This window comes from Eucalyptus grandis, chromosome 1, assembly GCF_016545825.1.
Source record: "Eucalyptus grandis isolate ANBG69807.140 chromosome 1, ASM1654582v1, whole genome shotgun sequence".
Classification (NCBI taxonomy): Eukaryota; Viridiplantae; Streptophyta; class Magnoliopsida; order Myrtales; family Myrtaceae; genus Eucalyptus; species Eucalyptus grandis.
The window spans coordinates 49,787,979-49,810,173 of NC_052612.1; the positions used below are offsets into that span (position 1 = coordinate 49,787,979).

At 42.7% G+C, this 22,195-nt stretch overlaps 3 protein-coding genes and 2 pseudogenes across 7 annotated transcripts; 4 read left to right on the forward strand and 1 right to left on the reverse strand.

Annotated features, from left to right (window-relative positions):
* Nucleotides 1–324: 324 nt before the first annotated feature.
* LOC104449085 (pentatricopeptide repeat-containing protein MRL1, chloroplastic-like) lies at nt 325–3,959 on the reverse strand. 5 transcript variants are annotated; one of them, XR_005545358.1, is made up of 6 exons: nt 3,208–3,949; nt 2,790–2,954; nt 2,409–2,549; nt 1,643–1,751; nt 673–780; nt 325–574 (listed from the first exon to the last, which is right to left on the reverse strand). XR_005545358.1 is itself a non-coding variant. In XM_018860531.2 (4 exons), exons 1-4 carry the CDS (start codon nt 3,077–3,079, stop codon nt 2,024–2,026), a joined length of 438 nt encoding a protein of 145 aa, XP_018716076.2. In that variant the 5' UTR covers nt 3,080–3,959; the 3' UTR covers nt 1,758–2,023. The 5 variants fall into 5 exon arrangements, 3 of the variants coding, with proteins under 3 accessions (XP_018716076.2, XP_018716079.2, XP_039154970.1); XR_005545383.1 differs by lacking the exon at nt 673–780 and having other exon boundaries at nt 3,208–3,948; XM_018860531.2 differs by lacking the exons at nt 325–574; nt 673–780; nt 1,643–1,751 and adding an exon at nt 1,758–2,149 and having other exon boundaries at nt 3,074–3,959.
* A 434-nt stretch (nt 3,960–4,393) lies between these two features.
* On the forward strand, nt 4,394–5,602 carry LOC120286459 (dehydration-responsive element-binding protein 1D-like). The gene has a single exon (XM_039302949.1). The coding sequence runs from the start codon at nt 4,592–4,594 to the stop codon at nt 5,180–5,182; it is 591 nt and encodes a 196-aa protein (XP_039158883.1). The 5' UTR covers nt 4,394–4,591; the 3' UTR covers nt 5,183–5,602.
* Nucleotides 5,603–9,050: 3,448 nt separating this feature from the next.
* Nucleotides 9,051–10,216, forward strand: LOC104415530 (annotated as a pseudogene).
* Nucleotides 10,217–15,536: 5,320 nt separating this feature from the next.
* On the forward strand, nt 15,537–16,255 carry LOC120292898 (dehydration-responsive element-binding protein 1B-like). Its single transcript, XM_039311465.1, has one exon. The coding sequence runs from the start codon at nt 15,655–15,657 to the stop codon at nt 16,225–16,227; it is 573 nt and encodes a 190-aa protein (XP_039167399.1). The 5' UTR covers nt 15,537–15,654; the 3' UTR covers nt 16,228–16,255.
* A 2,013-nt stretch (nt 16,256–18,268) lies between these two features.
* Nucleotides 18,269–18,885, forward strand: LOC120287464 (annotated as a pseudogene).
* The last annotated feature ends 3,310 nt before the right edge of the window (nt 18,886–22,195 follow it).

The following is a 22,195-nucleotide window of genomic DNA, read 5'->3' on the forward strand; positions in this document are numbered from 1 at the left end:
GGTGTATAATTGCATATACTTCTAGCAACACGATTATTGTTTTTTATGCCCGTAAGAATTCCCTTATCTCATGCGCTATTTAGGAAGCTTAATTGTTGAGCACTTGTACTCTATTTTTGCAATTATAAATAATAGACTGTTTGGAGCGTTCATCCACGAAAGGGATTAAGGCCACAAAAGTACTAAAAAAAAACCATTCATTACTCTTTTCGATCTGCCCATTGATGATAATTTCATGGATATGAATGTTGAAAACATTTATCGCGAGAGAGAAAGAGCCAAGGGAGAGTAACTGAGTCAGCTTTGGCCAATGGCAATGCGATGAAGATAACGAATGCAAATCCAAGAATGCAATTGTAACTAGTTGATTCAAGCTATCAAAATTACAAGCTCCAAACATCTATACATTCGATGCTAAGATCTTGAAGACAGAAAAGCAAATCTGTCATAAAAAAAACGCAAGGCAAATCAATCCTACCCTCATCTTATTGCCCTTGGAAATCTCGAACATATCATTTAAGTAAGCAACCAGTTGTTTATCCTGTTTGGCAAGAACATATACAAAGCCATGAACCTGAAATTATTGAGAATATAGTAAGACACAGCGAGACATTCATGCCAAACAAAGAGAAAGGATAAAGAAAAAGAAACCAAGATCAAAATAGAACTTACAGAGACACTTCCTTCAAGGAGTTCAGACTAGCTAACTCGTGAGTTTGTCAGTCACTTTAACTCACAAGCTAAACAGATGATGGCTGAAACATTTGACCAGCTGGAAAGCTTTCTAATGTAGGATACAACCAAAGATATATGAATATGCAGAAACTATCGAATTGATGAGAACATAAAGGTGCAATCTCCTGACCTCAATCTTTCTATTATTCAATAAACGAATTTTCCCCTAAGCTAATGCAAATTGCATATACCTAACTCTAGAAGAAAAAGAAGAAGAAGAAGATATTATTCTGTCTTTACGAGGCAGTATATGTGCTTTAGAAATTACATAAATTGACCAAAAGGTGAAACAGCTTTTAGGTGCCACATTTAGTTCCTGGCACTGAAACCTCAATCATCCACCCCCCAAAAAGTAAATACATAAATGTATGAAACAAACCCCCAAGAACCTTTGGCATCAATGAGACATTGCGTAATTGTTTAATTTCAATTAACGTGTAGATGGGCAATTTGTCACAGGTTGCAAATGTCAGCTTAAAAATTACATATAGCTCACTGTATTGGCAAATCAACAGGAAGATAACATAGTAGCTTGAATAAAGATTACTGCTTTAAATGATGCAGTATATTAGAAAGTAGCATAATAGCTTGAAGGTCACGGTCGCATTTACTTCACCAATTACCAAAACCTCACAAAACAGTGACAAATGATTCTCCAAATTCAGGCTTTCTATTCTGAAAATATACCAATCTTCGAACCTCCACTTCAAAAAATGATTCTGCTCATCAGTGTTGTCTCTTAACTGGCATGTTATCGAGGAATGTAGCTTTCATCTTACAGAACACTAATAATTTCAAATAGGGAAACTAGACAAGGAAACACTAGCTTGTAAGCGCCAAATTTGAGCAAAATAATCTGAAGAATATTGTTAAAAAGAGTCTATCTTGTAAGCGCCAAAATTCTTACCTTTCGCTTGCCACTAGGAGCGTTGAGTATGTGATGGTGTTAGGGGATAATCCTAGCCTCTTCATATCATAGAATATCTCCATTGCTTTTGGAAGCTGATCCCCTTCACCTGTATCAAAAAAGCTGTCTCATTGCAGTTTCGGTATTTCAAACAAAATAGAAATAAATCTATTTCAGGGTAGCCAATACTCTCATTGCAGAACAAGTCCTGCATGTCTTCTTTTATTGAATAAAAAAGACATGATAGCATTTTAACTCTCTTCTACTGGTAGGAACTACATTTAGAATATTTTCCCTTGCGCTTCTACAGTACACATTATACTAACATGACAAGCTAGTAGAAAAAGTTAAGCTGATCCTCTTCTCTCAATCACTTAAATACTAGGTCAAAGTCTCACAAAGAAATAACCATAGGTTGATTAAACCATTCATTGTTGAGATTGTTGGCTTTATCCCGATAGACTTCATATCCTCATATAGCTCTAAAGCCTTCCCCCAACTTTTTGCCTGAGACATTATACAAAATTCTTCAGAAGCCCAACTTTCTGATCATCACATAGAAAATACAGAAAAGACCACTTATGACTGCCGTGGTGAGAAATTAGAATTACTACATCTATTTACTTCAAGGGACTATCAAAACCTAGAGAGGATAGCTGTAGTCCTCAAGGGTTCTTTGTAGATCAATGAGGACATCCTTCAGTTAATAACTAGTTCCATTCCACGACATAATTTGTCATAAATTCAGAATCAGCAGAAGTCGTACATTACTGCAAGCACCCATCAAACAACTGTATGATACAATTCCAAGATGCATTCCACAAGTCCTTGCTTCTTCTAGAATATCAAATGCAGCATCCACCCTCCCAGCATGCCCTGCAACGTCTATTAATGCACGGAGAAAAATCTGCACAGAAGAAGAAGAGAAAAAGCTACTTCCATGAGTGGCTCTTTGTAAAAGGCTGAAGATAGAAATCAGATGGCATAATCAATGAATCTCCTTTCTATAGTTAAGTGCAACTAGAGAAAGCAGGAAAATAACATAAAGCATTCTTTGGAACAACATTGAGACTAAATACTCGAGAACGCCTTTCTTACCTAGCCTTGATAACCAGGTTAAATGCGTTCAAATTACGATTAACAATACCTCATCAGGAACCACGCCTTTCTTTTTCATGTCATTGTACACGCTCAGAGCAAATTCCCAATCGCAGGTCTGGCTGCAACTATTAATAGCGATGGTGTAAAGATCTGGAGTACCCTTGATCTTATACTCATCCATCAATTTGTATATTTCTTTTGCCCAGTCAACCTACCAGCAAGAATTCACATTATTGTCAATTCCAAAATTCATATTATCCCATCAAAAAGTCCTAAAAGCAAGATAACAAATGAAACCATAATTACCAACAAACAGCTGCCCTACCTGACCTGCATTAATGGCAAGAAGTACGAATCTCACTCACATCAAGCAAAATGAGTATCTTAAAAAAAAACATAAGCTCTGCCTCATTGGGCAAAGTATTCTATACGGTTGACCGTGCAAAGAATCGTAGTAGAAGTACCGTTAGGGCACGGGCATACGGAATCCCATCAAACCCCGAACGAAATATGGAACAAGCATTTTGCTGGTGGCGAGCAATTCGAATCATCTCATCTCGGTCATAAACTCAGGACAACTTGACCAAAGGCAAAAAGCTCCCAAATTCTCCCACATAAGCACATCAAACACTGCATAACCCTCCATCCAAGCCACCCAAACCTCAAATCCCCAACACCGTGCAGGGCGATACGATTTCCTTCTTGTGCTCAAGGGCCTTCTTGGAGGCCTCCCGGTTCGGGTCAAGGTGGCGGAGCCCCGCGAACACGCAGCTCAGCACCACGCTGGCGGCGTACGGCACCAGCGAGCCTTCCGTGTGTGGGGTTCTCGCTCGGCAGGCGACGCTCGCCGACGTCGAGGGGAGCTCGAAGAGGCCTGCTTCTCCTCCGCGTGCTGCGTCTGCGATCCCGGGAACGCCGGAACGAACGACGGAGCAGCAACGAGGCCAAAGAGAGAGAAGCGAGCGAGCACCGAAGCAGGGGCGGCCGTAAAGTGGTTCGTCGGCGACGGCAGGGGAAGGGCCGCTTGATGCACGACGGAGCAGCAACGAGCGGGGAGAGAAAATTTGAGATTCAAAATTTCGGAAGGAAAGAAATGGAGAGGAATGGGCTTCTTCGTTGCTTCGTTTTCGTTTGAGAAAGAAGGAGAAAAGTTTAAGGCGCAGTAAATGCGCTGCATAGGAGAGAGGGCGTCGGCAGGCTAAATGAGAGGGGAAGAAGAAGGCAGAAGACACCAACAAGTGAGCCCACCGCTCCACATGGCACCTCGTGAGTGGCCGGGGACTGACCCGCCCAATATTTTCTCCCTCTCCAGTCTCCCTCCCTCGCGCCTTCTTCACTCTCAGCCAAAACCCTCAAAAAGAAAATTTGCTGCCCCACCACCAGCCGCCCTCCCAATCCCAACCCCACGTCACGGCTCCACCTGTACACGTGTCGCACGCGGAATCGCACTCAACTTGGCACCACCCTCACTCGCTCGCTCGGTCCCACCGCTGGGTTCACACTTCAAGTCCCTCGTCACTCACAGATATTTGCGTCTTCCCCGTAGGCGTCAACTGTTGAGTACGAGTCTGTTTCCTCTTTTAAATCCCGCGTCCCCGCTTCATATATAAAAGCCCAACACCCCATATCAGTAAACACTCATCACTGCTCCAGCCAGCTTCTGTCTCTTATAAACACTAGCCCCACCCCATTCATTATCCACTTCACTCCAACCCAACAGCTATCGCACTATCCCACTGCAGACGCCCTCCCACGAACCCTTTCTCTTCTGATCCCCATCCCAACTCCTGCCGCTTCGACTTCCCCACGCCGTCCTTCTCGTCGCCGCTGTCCAACGGGAGTAGCGCCATGGCAGCCCCCGGGAACTTCTCCGACGAGGAGGTGCGCCTCGCGTCCCACCACCCAAAGAAGCGCGCCGGGAGGAAGAAGTTCCGGGAGACGCGCCACCCCGTGTACCGGGGAGTGCGGCTGCGTGACTCGGGCAAGTGGGTCTGCGAGGTCCGCGAGCCCAGAAAGAAGTCGAGGATCTGGCTCGGCACCTTCCCTACTGTGGAGATGGCGGCGAGGGCGCACGATGTGGCAGCGCTCGCGCTGAGGGGCCGGTCTGCCTGCCTCAACTTCGCAGACTCCGCGTGGCGGCTGCCCGTGCCAGCGTCGGCAGACACCAAGGACATACAGAAGGCGGCGGCCAAGGCCGCGGAGGCATTCCAGCCAGTGGAGTCCGAGTCCGAGGACGTGATGTCGGGGGACGAGAAGAAGTCGCCTTCGGAGGAGGGAATGCTGTACGACGACGAGGACGTCTTCGGGATGCCGGGGTTGCTCATGAATATGGCGGAGGGGATGCTCTTGCCTCCACCACGATGCGGCGGAGATGGGTACGGCGGAGAGGACGACGGGAATCTGGATGCATACGTGTCGTTATGGAGCTATTCCATGTAGTCATTTCTCAAGTTCAGTTATACTTTTTGTGGTTAGGGACGACTGGGATGCCGTACTAAAATATTTTTGATGGAGTGCGGATGAAAGGCGAAGGTGGGTACGAAAGCAGAAGGTATTTTCGGAAGCCAATTCTCCAATTTTGGGGCATGCCGTTAGATAGATAATAGAGACTGCACGGCTCTTCTGATGTTGGGCCTCTGATGGAAGAATAAAAGTAGGCCATGTTCACGGCAGCATCGGGCATTGCATATAGTTGATAAAGAGACTGCCCGAGTCATCATGATCTTCGAATGTAATCGTGTACCATGTACAAGGCAAAGAGTGTGCTCTTGTAATTCTTATGGTTTGTTTGGGTTCAAATGCCTTTTGCTCTGGCCCATTAAGACGATAAATTGAACATCCCTATTGTAAAGCTCTTAAGGCTTATTAAATTTTGGGTTTAATTTTTGTTCGAAGGACACGATTGGGTTTGTTAAAAACTAACCCATTCCGAAAAGAAAACTCATCAAGCCCATTTTATTGAAGTTAAATGCATTAGGCCCATCGAACTAAACTCAGCCCAAGCACGTCTAAAGCCGAAATCAGCCCGAATTTACCAATCCTAATTAAACCCAAGCTCATTAAACCTATTTAGGCTCAAAGCCCATTCGGTCTAATTAAAACTAAACAAATCCAATGTATAGTCATTTATCACTCCCTTTTCCTTTTCTCTTTCTCTTTTTTTTTTCATAATTTTTTTTTATTCTCTTCTTTCTGCATCGTTTTGTTCCTTGGACTTCACCGAGGCCACGCCAAGGACTCCCTTTCTTGGTGCTTCGCCGGAACGAATCGTCCTCCGGCCAATGATTGCCTACTAATCTTCTTCTCCACTCCAAAAACATCAACACCTCTCCCAGTCACCAATCCTGGCCACTACCCGGTTGTCGGCCGCCCCTCTCTCACCATGGCCAAACCTCATCGGCGACTTTAATGTCGGTTGAGAAAAACGCATTGCAACGAAAGCCATTCCAACACATATATGTACACCGAGACAAAAAGAAAGGACTGAGGCCTCTAACCGCAGGCTTGTCTAGTGAGAGGTATGGATTTTGCGGGTAGTAGACGTTCATCCATGGTCGACTTAGGCATCAAACGATATGCCACTAAATAAAAAAGAAACCCAATTCAGTGATAACGCAACAATATTAGAACAAATTTAGTGCAAAACAAAGTTTTTTTTTTTTTTTTTTTTGCAAAACAAACATTTTAAGAATTGATTTTATGAACTCGAATTTGATGCTTTATTCAAGCATTTTGTCAAACGGTTGATAGGCAGTTCGAAACATCACTTCCATGTTCAAATTCTACGTCGTTCATGGCCTAAACCCAACATATTAAGCTCCAAATCCGCATTATTGGCAACAAATCAGTTTGGTTTTTGCACGATCTGCCCAAAATCTCATTGGTTTGATTCGATGTTCTCAAACTTGATAAGCAAGGGAGAAATAGGGCATTTTCCATGCTTCAAGGGAAAAGTCCTAAACTTATTGCATGGGTATCAATTTAGTCATAAACTTTTCAATTTGATCAATTTAATCCTAAACATTTTCACATTTATACCAATTTAATCCATCTGAATAATTTAGGTCAAAAATTGCTAGTAAAGTGGACTCCGAGCATCCTACATGGCATGAGTAACACTAAAGTGGACATTTTAAAAAAACTATTTTAATATTTTTCTGAATTTTAAAATTTTTAAACTATTTTTTCCCTTACTCTTTTCTTCGCCTTTTCTTTTTCCGGTGGCTATCGTCGACCCCCAACCACAGACCATGGCTGACAAGGGTTGACTACTCTTAGGCGAGGGTAAGCGCCAACCATGCCTCACCATGCCTTGCCAAGCCTCCCCGGTTGAGGGTGAGACCTGGCGAGCTTGGGTGATAGCAGGCCTTGCCCTAGTCTAGGTGAGGAATAGCCTCCTCAACGCAAGATCGACCCTCACCCAAGCGAGGGTTGGCCATGTTGAGCCTTGCTTGGGTGAGGGCGAGTTGTAATAAGCCCCACTTAAGGTCTCATTGGAGCTTGCACTTACCCAAGCGAGGCTCTGTGAGGTGCAACAAGGCTACCTTAGCTTGGGCAAGGGTTAGCTTCACCATATCTAGTGAGGGGACCTTGCCTAGCCGTGCCTGGACGGCCGACACTCGCCCTCTCTCAAGCATGGTCCGGTGACGTCAACCCTCACTTGTAGCTGGCAAGGGCAACCTCCCCTAGGCAAGGTCAACTCCCATTGGCTGTGGCCATGGCCGTGGCTCACGATAGCCACTATAAAAAGAAAAGGCAAAGAAAAAGGAATGGAGAAAAAGTCATTAAAATATTATTAAAATATTATTAAAAATGTCAACATTAATACCGGCCATATCATGTAGCATGGCTGGTGTTTGCGTAAGTAATTTCGAACTTAAATTGATAAATTGATCAGATAGACTAAATTTATACCAATGTGTTTAGGACTAAATTAGTATAACTGAAAGATTCATGACCGAATCAATACCAATATAATAAGTTTATGACTTTTTTGATACTTTTTTTCATAGTTTGGGCTTGAAGACGTCTATCGGGAGGGGTCGTTGAATGGAGCTCACACGTGGCCGAGGCTCCTTTTGCTCTTTGTTCAATCTTAGTTCTCACTCTCTTGACCTCTATCTCTCTCGGCTCACTCTCTATGTCTAGTAAGCAAGCACGCCCCCTCCCCTAGCCTCTCTCTCCCTCTCTTCTTTTGAATGTCATCGGGCCGACGGCCATGCCATCTCGCCCTTTGCCCGGTTGGCCTGTCGACTTAATCCCAAACCAAAAATCACGTTGCCTTCTCCCCCGCCTTGCTTCTATATGTTGCTATGTTGCGAAGCGTGAAGGAAGAGGAGAAGAAAGGAGGTAGTAAAGGGCCGAGCTAAAGGAAGAAAAATGGTCGAGCCGGGGAAAAGAAAGAAGAGAAGACTTGGCCTTTTTTTTTTAAAATAAAAAATTTTAATTTTTTTTTCACTTTTATATTTTTCTAATAAATTCTATTATTATTCATGTAAATGCTCTTAATGTTACATGCTATGCAATTTTAATATTTTTTTTTAAGGATTGAAAATTAATTTCTATTTTTTTATGCAATCAAATCCTAAATTGATAGCCAAAATTTAAGTGTCAACAATGATAATTTATCATTAATGCCAAAACTTGAAAATTTAAAATCGATGTTGAATTTAGCTTGATTATCTCTAAATCAATTTTCCATATTCGACCTTAAGCGTATAATGTATCGGATTCACGACTTCATTTGATTGATAATTACTAAATTATATAAAAATAAACAAATAATACCACATATCTCTCGTGTATGCCTTTGAATTATGTTTGAGTAAAAAAATCAAGCACTATTAAACTTAGGCTCGCATAGTTCTAAGATTTAAATTACTCATAACTCCACTGAATTAGTGCGGTATTGAGTAGTTAATATATCATAATGGACCCACAATTTATTGGCTTAAGCTTTAAAGTAAAAGTGAGTCCAATCGAGTACGTGAAGAGGCCTGGACTTAAGCTCCCTCTTGACGATCTTGAGCTTGTGTAGAAAGCCCATTGGTGAAAATCTCATAAAAGAAATCTAATGATTAATGGTTGGTGAATATCTCAAAGTGAAATCTCATTATTGATGCTTATGAGATCATGGATAGTTGGTGCTTTTGAATAAAAGTGGGTCCAATTGCATAGGTTAAGAGAGACTCAGACTTGGGCACACTTTTAGCAATATCCCTGAGCAAAAGGTATTAAATTTTTGCTGCGTTCGCTCAATAAAATAAACGGTCAGGTTTACCAAAAAGGGAAAAAGACCCATGAAAAGATGGGGACTAATAAAAAGATCGGAAAGGAATTCAGACGCAAAAGGACCTATGCTTTTGCACAGACGACCCGAGATGATCATTCGATAGCATTCCGCGGTATCGAATACTCCGTGGTGGCAGTGGGTGTTCCCAAAACAGGCATCGAAGATATTTCAGGTGAAAACTAGGAAGTCCCCATCTCCCTCCGGTAGAAGCAGGAAGTCCCCCGCCCCATCTTCCCTCAGTCGAAGCCCTCGAAAGGAAAATTTGCAGCCCCACACCACCGACCCTCCCACCCCCAATCCCAACCCAATCCACATGCCACGTCACGGCCCCACCTGCACACGTGTCGCACGCAACCTGGCCCGACCCTCACTCGCTCTTTCTCTCCACAGCTGGGCTTCACAATTCAAGTCCCTGTCAATGAGATTCGGCGTCTTCCCCGTAGGCAGGAAACTCTCGAGTACGAGTCTGTTTCCTCTTTTAAATCCCGCGTCCCCGCTTCATATATATAAACCCAACTCCCCTCACTCCTAACTCTCTACACCATACCCCCATATCAGTAAACCCTTCTCACTGCTCCAGCCAGCTTCTGTCTCATATAAACACTAGCCTCACCTCACTCATTATCCGCTTCGCTCCTACTCAACAGCTATCGCGCTATCCCAGCGCAGACGTCCTCCCGTGAACTTCTCTGACGAGGAGGTGCGCCTCGCATCCCACCACCTGAAGAAGCGCGCCGGGAGGAAGAAGTTCCAGGAGACCCGCCACCCCGTGTACCGTGGGGTGCGGCTGCGTGACTCGGGCAAGTGGGTCTGCGAGGTTCGCGAGCCCAAAAAAAGAAGTCGAGGATCTGGCTCGGCACCTTCCCTACTGTGGAGATGGCGGCGAGGGCGCATGACATGGCAGCGCTCGCGCTGAGGGCCAGTCCGCCTGCCTCAACTTCACAGACTCCGCATGGCCGCTGCTCACGCCGGTGTTGGCGGATGCCAAGGACATACAAAAGGCGGTGGCCAAGGCTGCAGAGGCATTCCAGCCGGTGGAATCTAAGGACGTAATTGGGTCGATCGCCGATATGGCGGAGGGGATGCTCTTGTCTCCCCCCCAATGCGGTGGAGATATATATGGCGGAGAGGGCGACGGGAACTTGGACACATATGCGTCATTATGGAGCTATTTCATCTGACCATTTCTCAATTTCACTTGTACATAGAAGTTGTTTAATAGAGTGCGGAAGCCATTTTTGTGGTGTGCCATTAGATAAAAAGCATATCGATGATGAAGCACAGGTCTTCTGATGTTGGGCCGCCGATAGAGCGGATAGGAAAGTGAAACGAAGCCCAAAAAAATAGGCTGTGTTCAAGGTAACATCGGGTGTTGCTTATAATTAATAAAGAAACTGCCTGAGTCATCATGAATTTGAGAGAAGCGGTTTTTAGACTTACCCAATTGATCTTCGAATGTATCGTGTATATGTGCCAATGAAATTCGCATGGGTTCTGTAGGTTCAGGTCCTTCTTGTTCTCGACTAAATCCTTGAGGAGCCCAGCAAATGCATCCGGGCCCATTAAGAGGGTTAACAGAACAATCCCGTTCTGTCGATACTTTGCAATGAGCTCATGGATAAAGGAAAGTGACGGAACCTATAGACATAGACATAGACACGATACAATCCCATATGAATGCATTAATCTAGAAGACATGATGATGATTCATATTGAAATTGATTTTACACAAGCCAATATTAATTCACAACTTAGGGTTTAAATTCTTAACATACATATGATTTTCAATCATGAGTTGTCACTAATCTATTTTTTGTTTGATCGATTAGAAACCCAATTAAAGTAATGGGATAATTACTTCACTCCTATGAACCAAAAATTGTGAGCATGGGGACTTGATTATGCTAGATTTCTCTAACGCCATTTTCAGTACCTTTTTTCTTTTATTCCGAAAAATATTTTGCAGGCAACTTGCATTAATTTTAACTTACTCCTTAACATGTGAGGTAATCAAACAAGTGTGCAACCATTATTTAACACTCAATGATCAAAGCGTTAAATAAATTGTGAGGAAAGGGAAGAATTATCTATTTCAAAGCAACGAAAGCATATACAGTAGTGTTAGTTAGAAAATAACTCATCATCCTAAATATAAATTCTAATTAATACGGAATTCCACTCAATTTTCTTTTTAGATTTTCTCCTGTCTAATGAAATCCATGCTTTATGTAATGCAACTATTCTAAAGGCAATACCATAGACAAATGATGATGTATAACTACGTATCCTAATCATGACATACAATTTGCAGTCACACACAATCTTAATTAAATGACCTAACATGCCACCCCTAAATGACATGTGACTAATGACATGACGCAAATGACGGCATGAAAGATGACATGGCACATGACGTGGCATGAGTTATGACATGGCACATGACGTGGCATGAGTTATGACATGGCATATATGATGTTACACAATGACATAGTATGCAATGATTTCGTGCCGGGCATGACATGGAATGATGTGGCATAGATGGCATGGTACACGTGATGTAGCATGTAATAATGACGAGGCAACATGACATGACATTTCTAGACCTAATTCTATATGACATGCAATATTAAATGAGCTTAATATGCAAACTATATGACATGTACATGACACAACCTAAGTAACATGACATGCATGCGATTTTTTGTGCGTTTTTCCATAAAAATTCGAATTAAAAATAATCTTACCTAGTTCTATATGTAATCCAATTCAATTTAAGGATTAATCTAGATCGAATCTAGTTTATATTGGATATTATTTCTAACTAGATAAAGTCCATCCTAGCATGCAATCTATTTGTAAAAGATCCTAAATCTTTATTCTAATTGATTTAAAATGATTATCTAGGATTAATTTAAATATGCAATCTAATATACGATGCTATCCATCAAAATATACTTTATCTTATTTACATATTTTAGGGATTTTCGTATAGATAAGAATAGAAATAAATAAAATCAAATTAAAGATAATCTCCACTATCGAAGGAGAAAATATTTGGTGCAGTTGTGGTAGTCACCTCAACAATGCATTAGTCCATTTTGTGAGTGATATAGTGCCATTCGTGGGCCTACTTTTCAAAAAATTTCGTTTCTCGAGAAAAAAAAAATGGGTGCAATTGCGTTGAGAAAATATTGGCAGCACTAGATGTGCCATTGTAATGAATAAGAAGGGCTTGACATTGTGACGAGTGTTCAAAGTAGGGCCCAAATATCCAGAAAAAATTTCTTTTTCCTGCATGCCTCTCTCTCTCTCTCTCGCTCGACTCTCCCGGTCTCTCTTCGTAAGCCCCTCTCTCTCCCATCGAGCTCTCGTCCGACCAATGAACCATTGTGCCCCGACTGATGAACTTGGCGACAGTGGAGGTGGAGGCCGCATGGTGGTTCGTCGGACAAGGGCTCGGTTGTGACTTGAAGGGGGGAGAGAGAGAGGGCATAGTTGGGAGGGGCAACAGTTCAGCGACGGCAAAGCCGGAGGGCATCGTGGTGGCTCATCGATTAGACGAGGGCTCGGTGATTTGTCGGAGGGGAGAGAGAGAGAGAGGGGTAGATTCGAGAGCGTTGGGCGAAGAGAGAGGGGAGGAGTAGGAGGAGCCAGAACCGAAGCCGAATTCGAAGTGAGGCACGGTGGTGCGTTGATCGAACGAGGGCTCAATGAGAGAGCGAAGGGCAACGAAGAGAGAGAGAGAGAGAAGAGTTCCCGCTTAATTCAAGATGGTCTGACATTTAGGCTCCACTTTGGACACGTGTCGTAATTTCAAGCCTTTTCTTATTTGTTGCACAGGCACATTTTGTGTAGCAAGTATTTTCTCTTTCTGGACATTCTCTCTTTCTTACTATTGTGGAGACCGTGGGCTCAAAAAAATTATGTGTCACGTCTTCAATATGCCAGGCCTCTGTATTTTCAACCGTGAAGCCCTAGGCTTCATTTTAACTCCACCCTAGGGTTTTTCAAAAATTTTGACTTCCAAATTCTGATATTCAACTTAAGCAATTTTCTGATTATTTTCTCTAAACGAATCTTCATAGAATAATATGAATTATTTTGAAGTACCTTATTTAATAATTTGATAATTCAATTATTCCGACTTTCTCTACGATGCAAATTTTGGCCACACAGATATTCTATGGGCTTGGCCAAAATTACATGCTCAAATGGGATCAGTCTAGTTTATTAATTAAGTTTAGAACATTCCATTTTTAAGTCCATCTGCCGCTAGTATAGTACAAATGCAACTATCTAATCAATGCTCTTAAAATTATATGCAATTTAAATAATATTTTTTGTAGAGGGATTAGGTCGGACCCTAATTTTCTATGAAATAAATAATTAGTTAAGTCGCCAAAATTTAAGTGTCAATAATTACCATTCTTTAGATGTGAGCTCACATAGGTTGCATTTAAAAATAAAATGATACCTAAATTTTGACCATGCACATGCAATGTATGGTACTTTGTCGGGGTTATGAGTCCCATTTTTCATATGTAATGTGATACTAATGCCAATGTACGGTGCAATAAAGGAAAACATATATGTAGTTATTTACTAGCTTTTTGATGGATTTTCCGCATGTGCACTTTTTTTTTAAATTTATTTATTTATTCTATTTATATGATAGTTTATTATTGACTCTCGGACTCGAAAATTAAAGATCCAGTATTGAATTTAGGTAGATCATCTCCAATTTAACTCAAATTCACCCTCAACTCTATAATATGTTGAATTCACGATTTCATTGCATTGATAATCATTCAATTATATAAGAAAATAAATAATATCCCATATATCTTGTGATTTATGTAACAATTGAATTCTACACCATCAAGTTAAGTTTGTGAGTAAAAGAATCAAATACTGTTAACCTTAAGCTTGTATAGTTGTAAGTTTTAAATTACTCATAACTTAGATGTGACAAGGATTGTGACTTGGGTTTGAATAACTAAGCAAATGAGCTACAGTAACCCATGAATTCCTCGGCTTGTTTGTGTTGCCCTCATTTGACATTCATTGAATTATGTGAGATAGAGCTTGTTTAGTCGTAACTTTAGAATTTTAAACCTTAACAAAGATAGATTGACATAAAATATGCTAGGATGTATAGGTGAATTATATTGGAGAAGCCCCACATTAGAGAATTAGAGAATTAATGTGATGTAGTTTAAGCTTTTGAGTTAAGGTGGGTTTAACTGGATATGTTAAGAGATTTAGACTTAAGCTTTCTCTTAATGATCTCCTAGGCGAAATGTATTGCGTTTCTATTGTGTGCTCCAAACAAATGGTATTAGAGCCGAATGATGAATATCTTAAGAAAGAAATCTCATGATTGACACTTGTTTGGCGAGAAGAAACCATAGATAATTGATGTTTTTAAGTAAATGTGAGTATAGTTGGATATGATAAGATAGATGCTCGAACTTGAGCTCTCTCTCTAGGCAAAATGTATTGGGCTTTTGTGACTTGCTCTCGATAAAATAAATTGTCAAGTTTACTGGAAATAAAAAAGACCAAGAAAAACACGTCCTCCACTGAGGAGGCCAAGGTTCAAAATCCCCCTGCGAAGCGACAGAATTTTAAGCGCGTGTGTGGTGAGTTAAGCGTGGCGTCGGGGTGGTGGTTTTTGCAAATTGAACACCCGAGGTTTACGTGGTGGTTTGTCGGTAGCGGTTCTCCAGCAACCAAAAAAAAAAGAAAAAAAAGACCAAGAAAAACACGGGCACTAATAAGAAGATCGAAAAGGAATTCGCACACGGAAGGACCTATGCTTTTGCCTGGACGAAATTAGTGGCAGGGGTGTTCCCAAAATGGCCATGAGGAGAAGGAGAAAGATATTTCGGGTGAAAACTAGTGAATCGCGCGAGCAACAGAATGAGGGGTCCTTCGATGGGGACCTCTGATCCTTTGACCTCGACAGCTCCTCCTTTCTCCGTCCCCTGCCTTCCCTTCTTTCGCTTCGCTCCGATGAAAAATCAGAAAGTCCCCCGCGCCTTCCTCACTCGGTCAAAACCCTCAAAAAGGAATTTGCAGCCCCACCACCCTCCCAATCCCACGCCACAAGGCCCACAACCAAACCCAATCCACTTGCCACGTCATGGCCCCATGCACACGTGTCGCACGCTCACTCAACAGCTGGGCTCACACTTTAAGTCCCACTCACTCAGATTCTGCGTCTTCCCCGCAGGCAGCAACTCTTGGGTACGACTACGAGTCTGTTTCCTCACTCGCTCTTTCTCTCCACAACTTGGCACGACCCTCACTCGCTCTTTCTCTCCACAGCTAGGCTTCACACTTCAAGTCCCTGTCAATCAGACTCGGCGTCTTCCCCGTAGGCAGGAAACTCTTGAGTACGAGTCTGTTTCCTCTTTTAAATCCCGCGTCCCCGCTTCATATATATAAACCCAACTCCCCTCACTCCTAATTCTCTACACAACACCCCCATATCAGTAAACACTTCTCGCTGCTCCAGCCAGCTTCTGTCTCATATAAACACTAGCCCCACCTCACTCATTATCCGCTTCGCTCCTACTCAACTGCTATCGCGCTATCCCAGCGCAGACGTCCTCCCATGAACTTCTCCGACAAGGAAGTGCAGCTCGCGTCCGACCACCCGAAGAAGCCCGCCGGGAGGAAGAAGTTCCGGGAGACCCGCCACCCCGTGTACCGCGGGGTGCGTCTGCGCGACTCGGGCAAATGGGTCTGCGAGGTTCGCGAGCCCAAAAAGAAGTCGAGGATCTGGCTCGGCACCTTCCCTACTGTGGAGATGGCAGCGAGGGCGCATGACGTGGCAGCGCTCGCGCTGAGAGGCCAGTCTGCCTGCCTCAACTTCGCAGACTCTGCGTGGCGGCTGCCCAAGCCGGCATCGGCGGATGCCAAGGACATACAGAAGGCGGCGGCCAAGGCTGCAGAGGCATTCCTGCCGGTGGAATCCGAGGACATAATGTCAGGGGACGAGAAGAAGTTGCATTCGGAAGAGGGAGTGTCGTACGACGAGGAGGACATCTTTGGGATGCCGGGGTTGATCGCCGATATGGCGGAGGGGATGCTCTTGTCTCCCCCACAATGCGGCGAAGATATATATGGCGGAGAGGACGACGGGAACTTGGACGCATACGCGTCATTATGGAGCCACTCCATCTGACCATTTCTCAATTTCACTTGTACATAGAAGCTGTTTAATAGAGTGCGGACGCCACTTTTGTGATGTGCCATTAGATAAAGAGCATATCGATGAAGCACGGGTCTTCCGATGTTGGGCCGCCGATAGAGCGGATGGGAAAGTGAAACAAAGCGCAAAAGTAGGCTGCGTTCACTGCAACATCGGGCATTGTTTATAGTTAATAAAGAAACCGCCCGAGCCATCATGAATTTGAGAGAAGTGGTTTTCAGACTTACCCAATTGATTTTCGAATGAATCGCGTATATGGCAAAAGTGTGCCAATGAAATTTGTATGGGTTCTGTAGGCTCAGGTCCGTTTTGTTCTCATCTATATTCTAGAGGAGGAGCCCAGCAAATGTGTCCGGACCCATTAAGAGGGTTAACGGAACGATCGATGCTTCACGATGAGCTCATGGATAAAAGAAAGTAATAGGACCCATAGACATAGACATAGACAAGACAACCCCATATGAATGCATTAATTTGGAAGACATGATGATTATTCATATTGAAATATCATTTGTGGGAGAGAACTTGGATTCTCTTTGTCGTGACCTTCCTGCAGCAGGTAAAACCACCTAAGGGTCGGCTAATTGATTATAAAGCCTAAACTTAATTCGGTCTCTTCTAAGCTCAAACCAATTCACGACTTAGGATTTAAATTCTTAATACACATATGATTTTCAAAACTCGACTTAGACATGACAAGGATTATGACTTGGGTTTGAGTAACTCAAACAAAGTGAGCTCAAGTAGCGCATAAGTTCCTCGACTTGTTTGTGGTGCCCTCACTTGACATTCATTGAATTATGTGATATAGAATCTGTTTAGTCGTAACTTTAGAATTTTAAATCTTAACAAAGCTAGATTGACACAAAATTTGTTAAGATGCACGTGTGAATTGTATTAAAGAAGCCTTACATTGGAGAATTGGTGTGGTGTTGAGTAGTTAACAAATCATAAGTGACCCATAACTCATTAACTTATGTTTTTGAGTAAATGTGGGTTCAAGTAGCTTGAGTTCTCTCTTGATGATCTTTCTAGGTGAAAAGTATCAAGCTTTCATGGCGAGCACCAAACGAATGGTATTAGAGCCTATTAGTGTACATCTCGAGAAAGAAATCTAATAACCGACGTTTGATTGGCGAGAAAAAAGGCTATAATTAATGGATGCTTTTTAAATAAAGATGAGTTCAGTTGGATATGTTAAGAGAGAGGTTTTGACTTGGGCTATTTTCTTGCTGAACGCTCTCGATAAAATAAATGTCAAGTTTACCGCAAAAAAAGAAGAAGAAAAAAGGACCAAGAAAAGACGGGCGCTAATAAGAAAGATCGGAAAGGAATGCACGCACGAAAGGACCCATGCTTTTCCACTCATTCGACGGCATTTGGCGGTATCGAAGAGATTTCGGGTGACAACTAGCGAATCGTGCAAGCGGCAAAATAATGGGCCCTTTCTACAAGATGGGGACCTTGGGACCTTTGGCCCTTTGACCTCGACAGCTCCTCCTTTCTCCGTCCCCTGCCTTCCTTCTTTCGCTTCGCTCCGATGGAAAAAACAGAAAGTCCCCCGCGCCTTCCTCACTCGGTCAAAACCCTCAAAAAGGAATTTGCAGCCCCACCGCCCTCCCAACCCCACGCCACAACCCAAACCCAATCCACTCTCCACGTGACGGCCCCCACCTGCACTCGTGTCGCAAGCTGAATCACACGCAACTCGGCACTCCACAGCTCCGCTCGGTTCACACTTCAAGCACAGTCACTCAGATTCGGCGTCTTCCCCGTAGGCAGGAAACTCTTGAGTACGAGTCTGTTTCCTCTTTTAAATCCCGCGTCCCCGCTTCGTATGTATAAACCCAATTCCCCTCGCTCCTAATTCTCTACACAACACCCCCATATCAGTAAACACTTCTCGATACTATAGCCAGCTTCTGTCTCATATAAACACTCGCCCCACCACCCTCATTATCCGCTTCACTCCTACTCAACAGCTATCGCACTATTCCAGTGCGGACGTCCTCCCATGAACTTCTCCGACGACGAGGTGTGCCTTGCGTCCCACCACCTGAAGAAGCGCGCCGGGAGTAAGAAGTTCCGGGAGACCCGCCACCCCATCTACCGTGTGGTGCGGCTGTGCTACTCGGGCAGGTGGGTCTGCGAGGTTCGTGAGCCCAAAAAGAAGTCACGGATCTGGCTCAGTACCTTCCCTGCTGTGGACATGGCGGTGAGAGCACACGACGTGGCGGCGCTTGCGTTGAGGGGCCAGTCCACCTGCCTCAACTTCGCGGACTTCACGTGGTGGCTGCCCATGCTGGCGTTGGCGGATGCCAAGACGCACAGAAGGCGGTGGCCAATGCCGCGGAGGCATTCCAGCCGGTGGAGTCCAAGGACTCGATGTCGGGGGACGAGAAGAAGTCGCATTCAGAAGAGGGAGTGTTGCACGGCGAGGACATCTTCGGGCTGCCAGGATTGCTCGCAGATATGGCGGAGGGGATGCTCTTGTCTCCCCCGCAATGCGGTGGAGATATATATGGCAGAGGGGACAATGGGAACTTGGACGCATACGCGTTATTATGGAGCTATTCCATCTTACCATTTCTCATTTTCACTTGTAGTTTTTGTTGTTGGGGACGACTTTAATGCCGTGCTTAGAAGTTTCTTTAATTGAATGCGGATGAAAGGTGAAGGGTACGAAAACAGGAGTTATTTTCGGAAGCCATTTTTGTGGTGTGCCGTTAGATAAAAAGCATATAGACCAAACACAACTTTTCTGAAGTTGGGCCGCCGATAGAGCGCATAGGTGAGTGAAACGAAGCATGAAAGTGGGCTGTGTTCGCAGTTACATTGGGCGTTGCATATAGTTGATGAAGAGACCGCCCAAGTCATCATGAATTTGAGAGAAGTGGTTTTCAGACTTACCCAATTGATTTCGAATGTATCATGCATATGGCAAAAGTGTGTCAATGAAATTCGCATAGGTTCTTTAAGTTCAGGTCCTTTTTGCTCTCGGCTAAATTCTAGAGGAGTAGCACAGCAAATGTGTCTAGGACCATTAAGAGGGTTAACATAACGATCCCGTTCCGTCAATGCTTTGCAATGAGCTCAAGGATAAAGGAAGTGACAGAACCCATGAACATAAACAAGATGTAGTCCCATACGAAAGCATTAATCTGGAAGACATGATGATCCATATTGAAATTGATTTTCTTATGTGCGGAAGAGAACTCAGACTGTCTTTGGCTGTTTCATATTATGAGGACTGCACCGACCAAGGCCTTGTGTTTCGTTCAGCACATGAACTCTCTTCAAGTCACTATGGAATGATTAAAGGTGGCAACCACGTAGACTAACCCACAGGCACGAAGCAGGATTGGTAATGACAAGACACATGCCAGAAAAGATAACTTGCAATAATAGCAGCTAGTATATACTCTCTTGAGAAGGCAGTAAGAAGCATAGTCAACAGAAAGGGACATCAGTTTGGCTCCTTTGATAGGAAAGGAAATGTACAAACCAAAGAGACACATAATTATCAATACATCACATTCCAAGTTCTCAATATGATTATGCTTGTACTTTAGTTTTGAATATATTTCAAAATACGATTCACTCGGTTTGCAGGTCATCCTAAATTTCATCGTCTTTCAGGGTCGAATAGCCCACAGCCCAAAACGATACCTGTTGTGATCGCATAGGCTCAAAAATGGTAGTTGCCATCTTCTTCCTCTGAGAAGAGGGGCAAATTCCCTGCTCATGACTATCCATTAATCATATGAGGCAAAAGAAACCGAAAAAACGATGACAAACTATTATAAGCTGGCAAGAAGTCTTCTTGGGGGCCTTGGTGTTCATCTAAAGCAGCAACAGTTCTCACAATGGACACTAACACAAGGATCCAACAGTTTAACACTAGCCGAGATCTGTGCATTCTGGAAATTCACCTCACAAGATTTTTAATGGACAACATGCTCAATGATTCATCCAATATTCATCCATGACTCATTTGATATTTCTGCAAAAAAGGTTGTCTCCACAATATGCCTGAACTTCAGGCAGATCAGTTCCTTTACTTCCACATAATTTCAAAGTCTCGAAATACGCTGCATAAGAAACTTTTATGACCAATGTGACACTCAAGTCTTGACCAACTGAGAAGTTTTCTTAGCAAAAACCCGAGGAAACAATAAGAAGTTATGATTGCATAAGGACACTGCTGATCCCATAGGAATTGATTTAAAGAAAAAAAAAACGCAGATGCCCACCCCCCTGTGGAAAACAAGCATTTCACGTACAGCAAAGCATATAACCAGAGAGGGATAGATGAGTTTACCGGTTGGAGGAGGGTTCGATGTGGGTGGGGGTTCCCCACTCTATTCAAAATAGTTTGACATATGGGCCCCGCTTTGAGCAATCATAAGGCTTTAAAGGGATAAAGAACTCTTCCAACATAGAAGGGGGAGGTGAGGGGTTCAAATCATCATCTTCTCAGGGGGATAGGATGGGGACGCGTAAGTTTCAAGAGTGGGTTTCGACTCCCACGCCCTGCAAGAGGCAGAGCAAAAGTCTGAGAGTGAGTGTAGTGTAGAAATAGAGTAGGACTGACCAAAAACGGCGTCCTTTCTATTTGGCTGCACATTATGCAGCCAAATATTTTCTCTTCCTAGACCCTCTCTTTCGTTTCTCATTGTGGAGAACGTGGATGCTAAAAAATTATGAGACTGTATTCAATGTGTGTGGCCTTTGTATTTTCCGACTGTGAAGCCCAAGCCTTCCTTTTAGGCTCCACCCTAGGGTTTTTCAAAAATATTTTGCTTCCAAACTCTAATATTCAACTTAGGCAATTTTATGATTATTTCCTCTAATTGAGTATTCATAGAATAATATTAATTACCTTCAAAGTATCTTATTTAATAATTTGATATTTCAATTATTTCAACTTGTTCTATGATGCAAATTTTGACCGCACAGATATTCTTTGGTTTGGCCAAAATTAATTATTCAAATGGGTTTATTCCAATTTATTAATTGAGTTTAGAACTTTCCATCTAAGTCCATCAGCCGCTAGTCCAGTGAAAATGCAACTATCCAATAAAATGCTCTTAAAACTAAATGCAATTTACCTTAAATTTTTTGTATAGGGACTATGTTTGATTTCTAATTTTTTTAAAAATGAAACATTAATTGGATTGCCAAAATTTAAGTGTTAACAACTATCTCCCTTTGAAGGTGAGTTCGCAAAAGTTGTATCAAATACAAAATGATGCCTAAATTTTGACCACGCTCGTGCAATGGATGATATATTTGTTAGGACTACGAGTCCTATTATTTGTGCATAATGTGACGCTAATGCAAATGTATGCTGCAATATAGGAAAACATATTTGTAGTTATTATGAGCTCTTTTGATGGATTTTCCACGTATACACTTTTTTAAATATATATATTCTATCCGGTCAAATCAACTATGTATGATAGTTTATGATTAACGTTCAGATTCAAAAATTATAGATCCAATATTGAATTTAGCTAGATCATCTCCAAATTAGTTTATCAAATTTGACCTCAACTCTATAATATGTTGAATTCACAACTTCATTTGATTGATAATCACTAAATCATATAACAAGCAATATCACATTCGTGATTTATGTACCTATTGAATTCTACACCACCGACTTAAGTTTTTAAGTAAACAAATCAAATACTATTAAACTTAAGCTTGCATAGTTCTAAGATTCGAATTACTCAAAACTCGACTTAGACAGGACAAGGATTATGTCTTCGGTTTGGGTAACTGAGCAAAGTGAGCTCAAGTAGCTCATGAGTTTCTTGGCTTGTTTGTGTTGCCCTCATTCGACACTCATTGAATTGTGTGAGATAAAATATGTTCAATTGTAATTTTAGAATTTTAAACCTTAACAAAGCTAGATTGACACAAAATATTTTAGGAT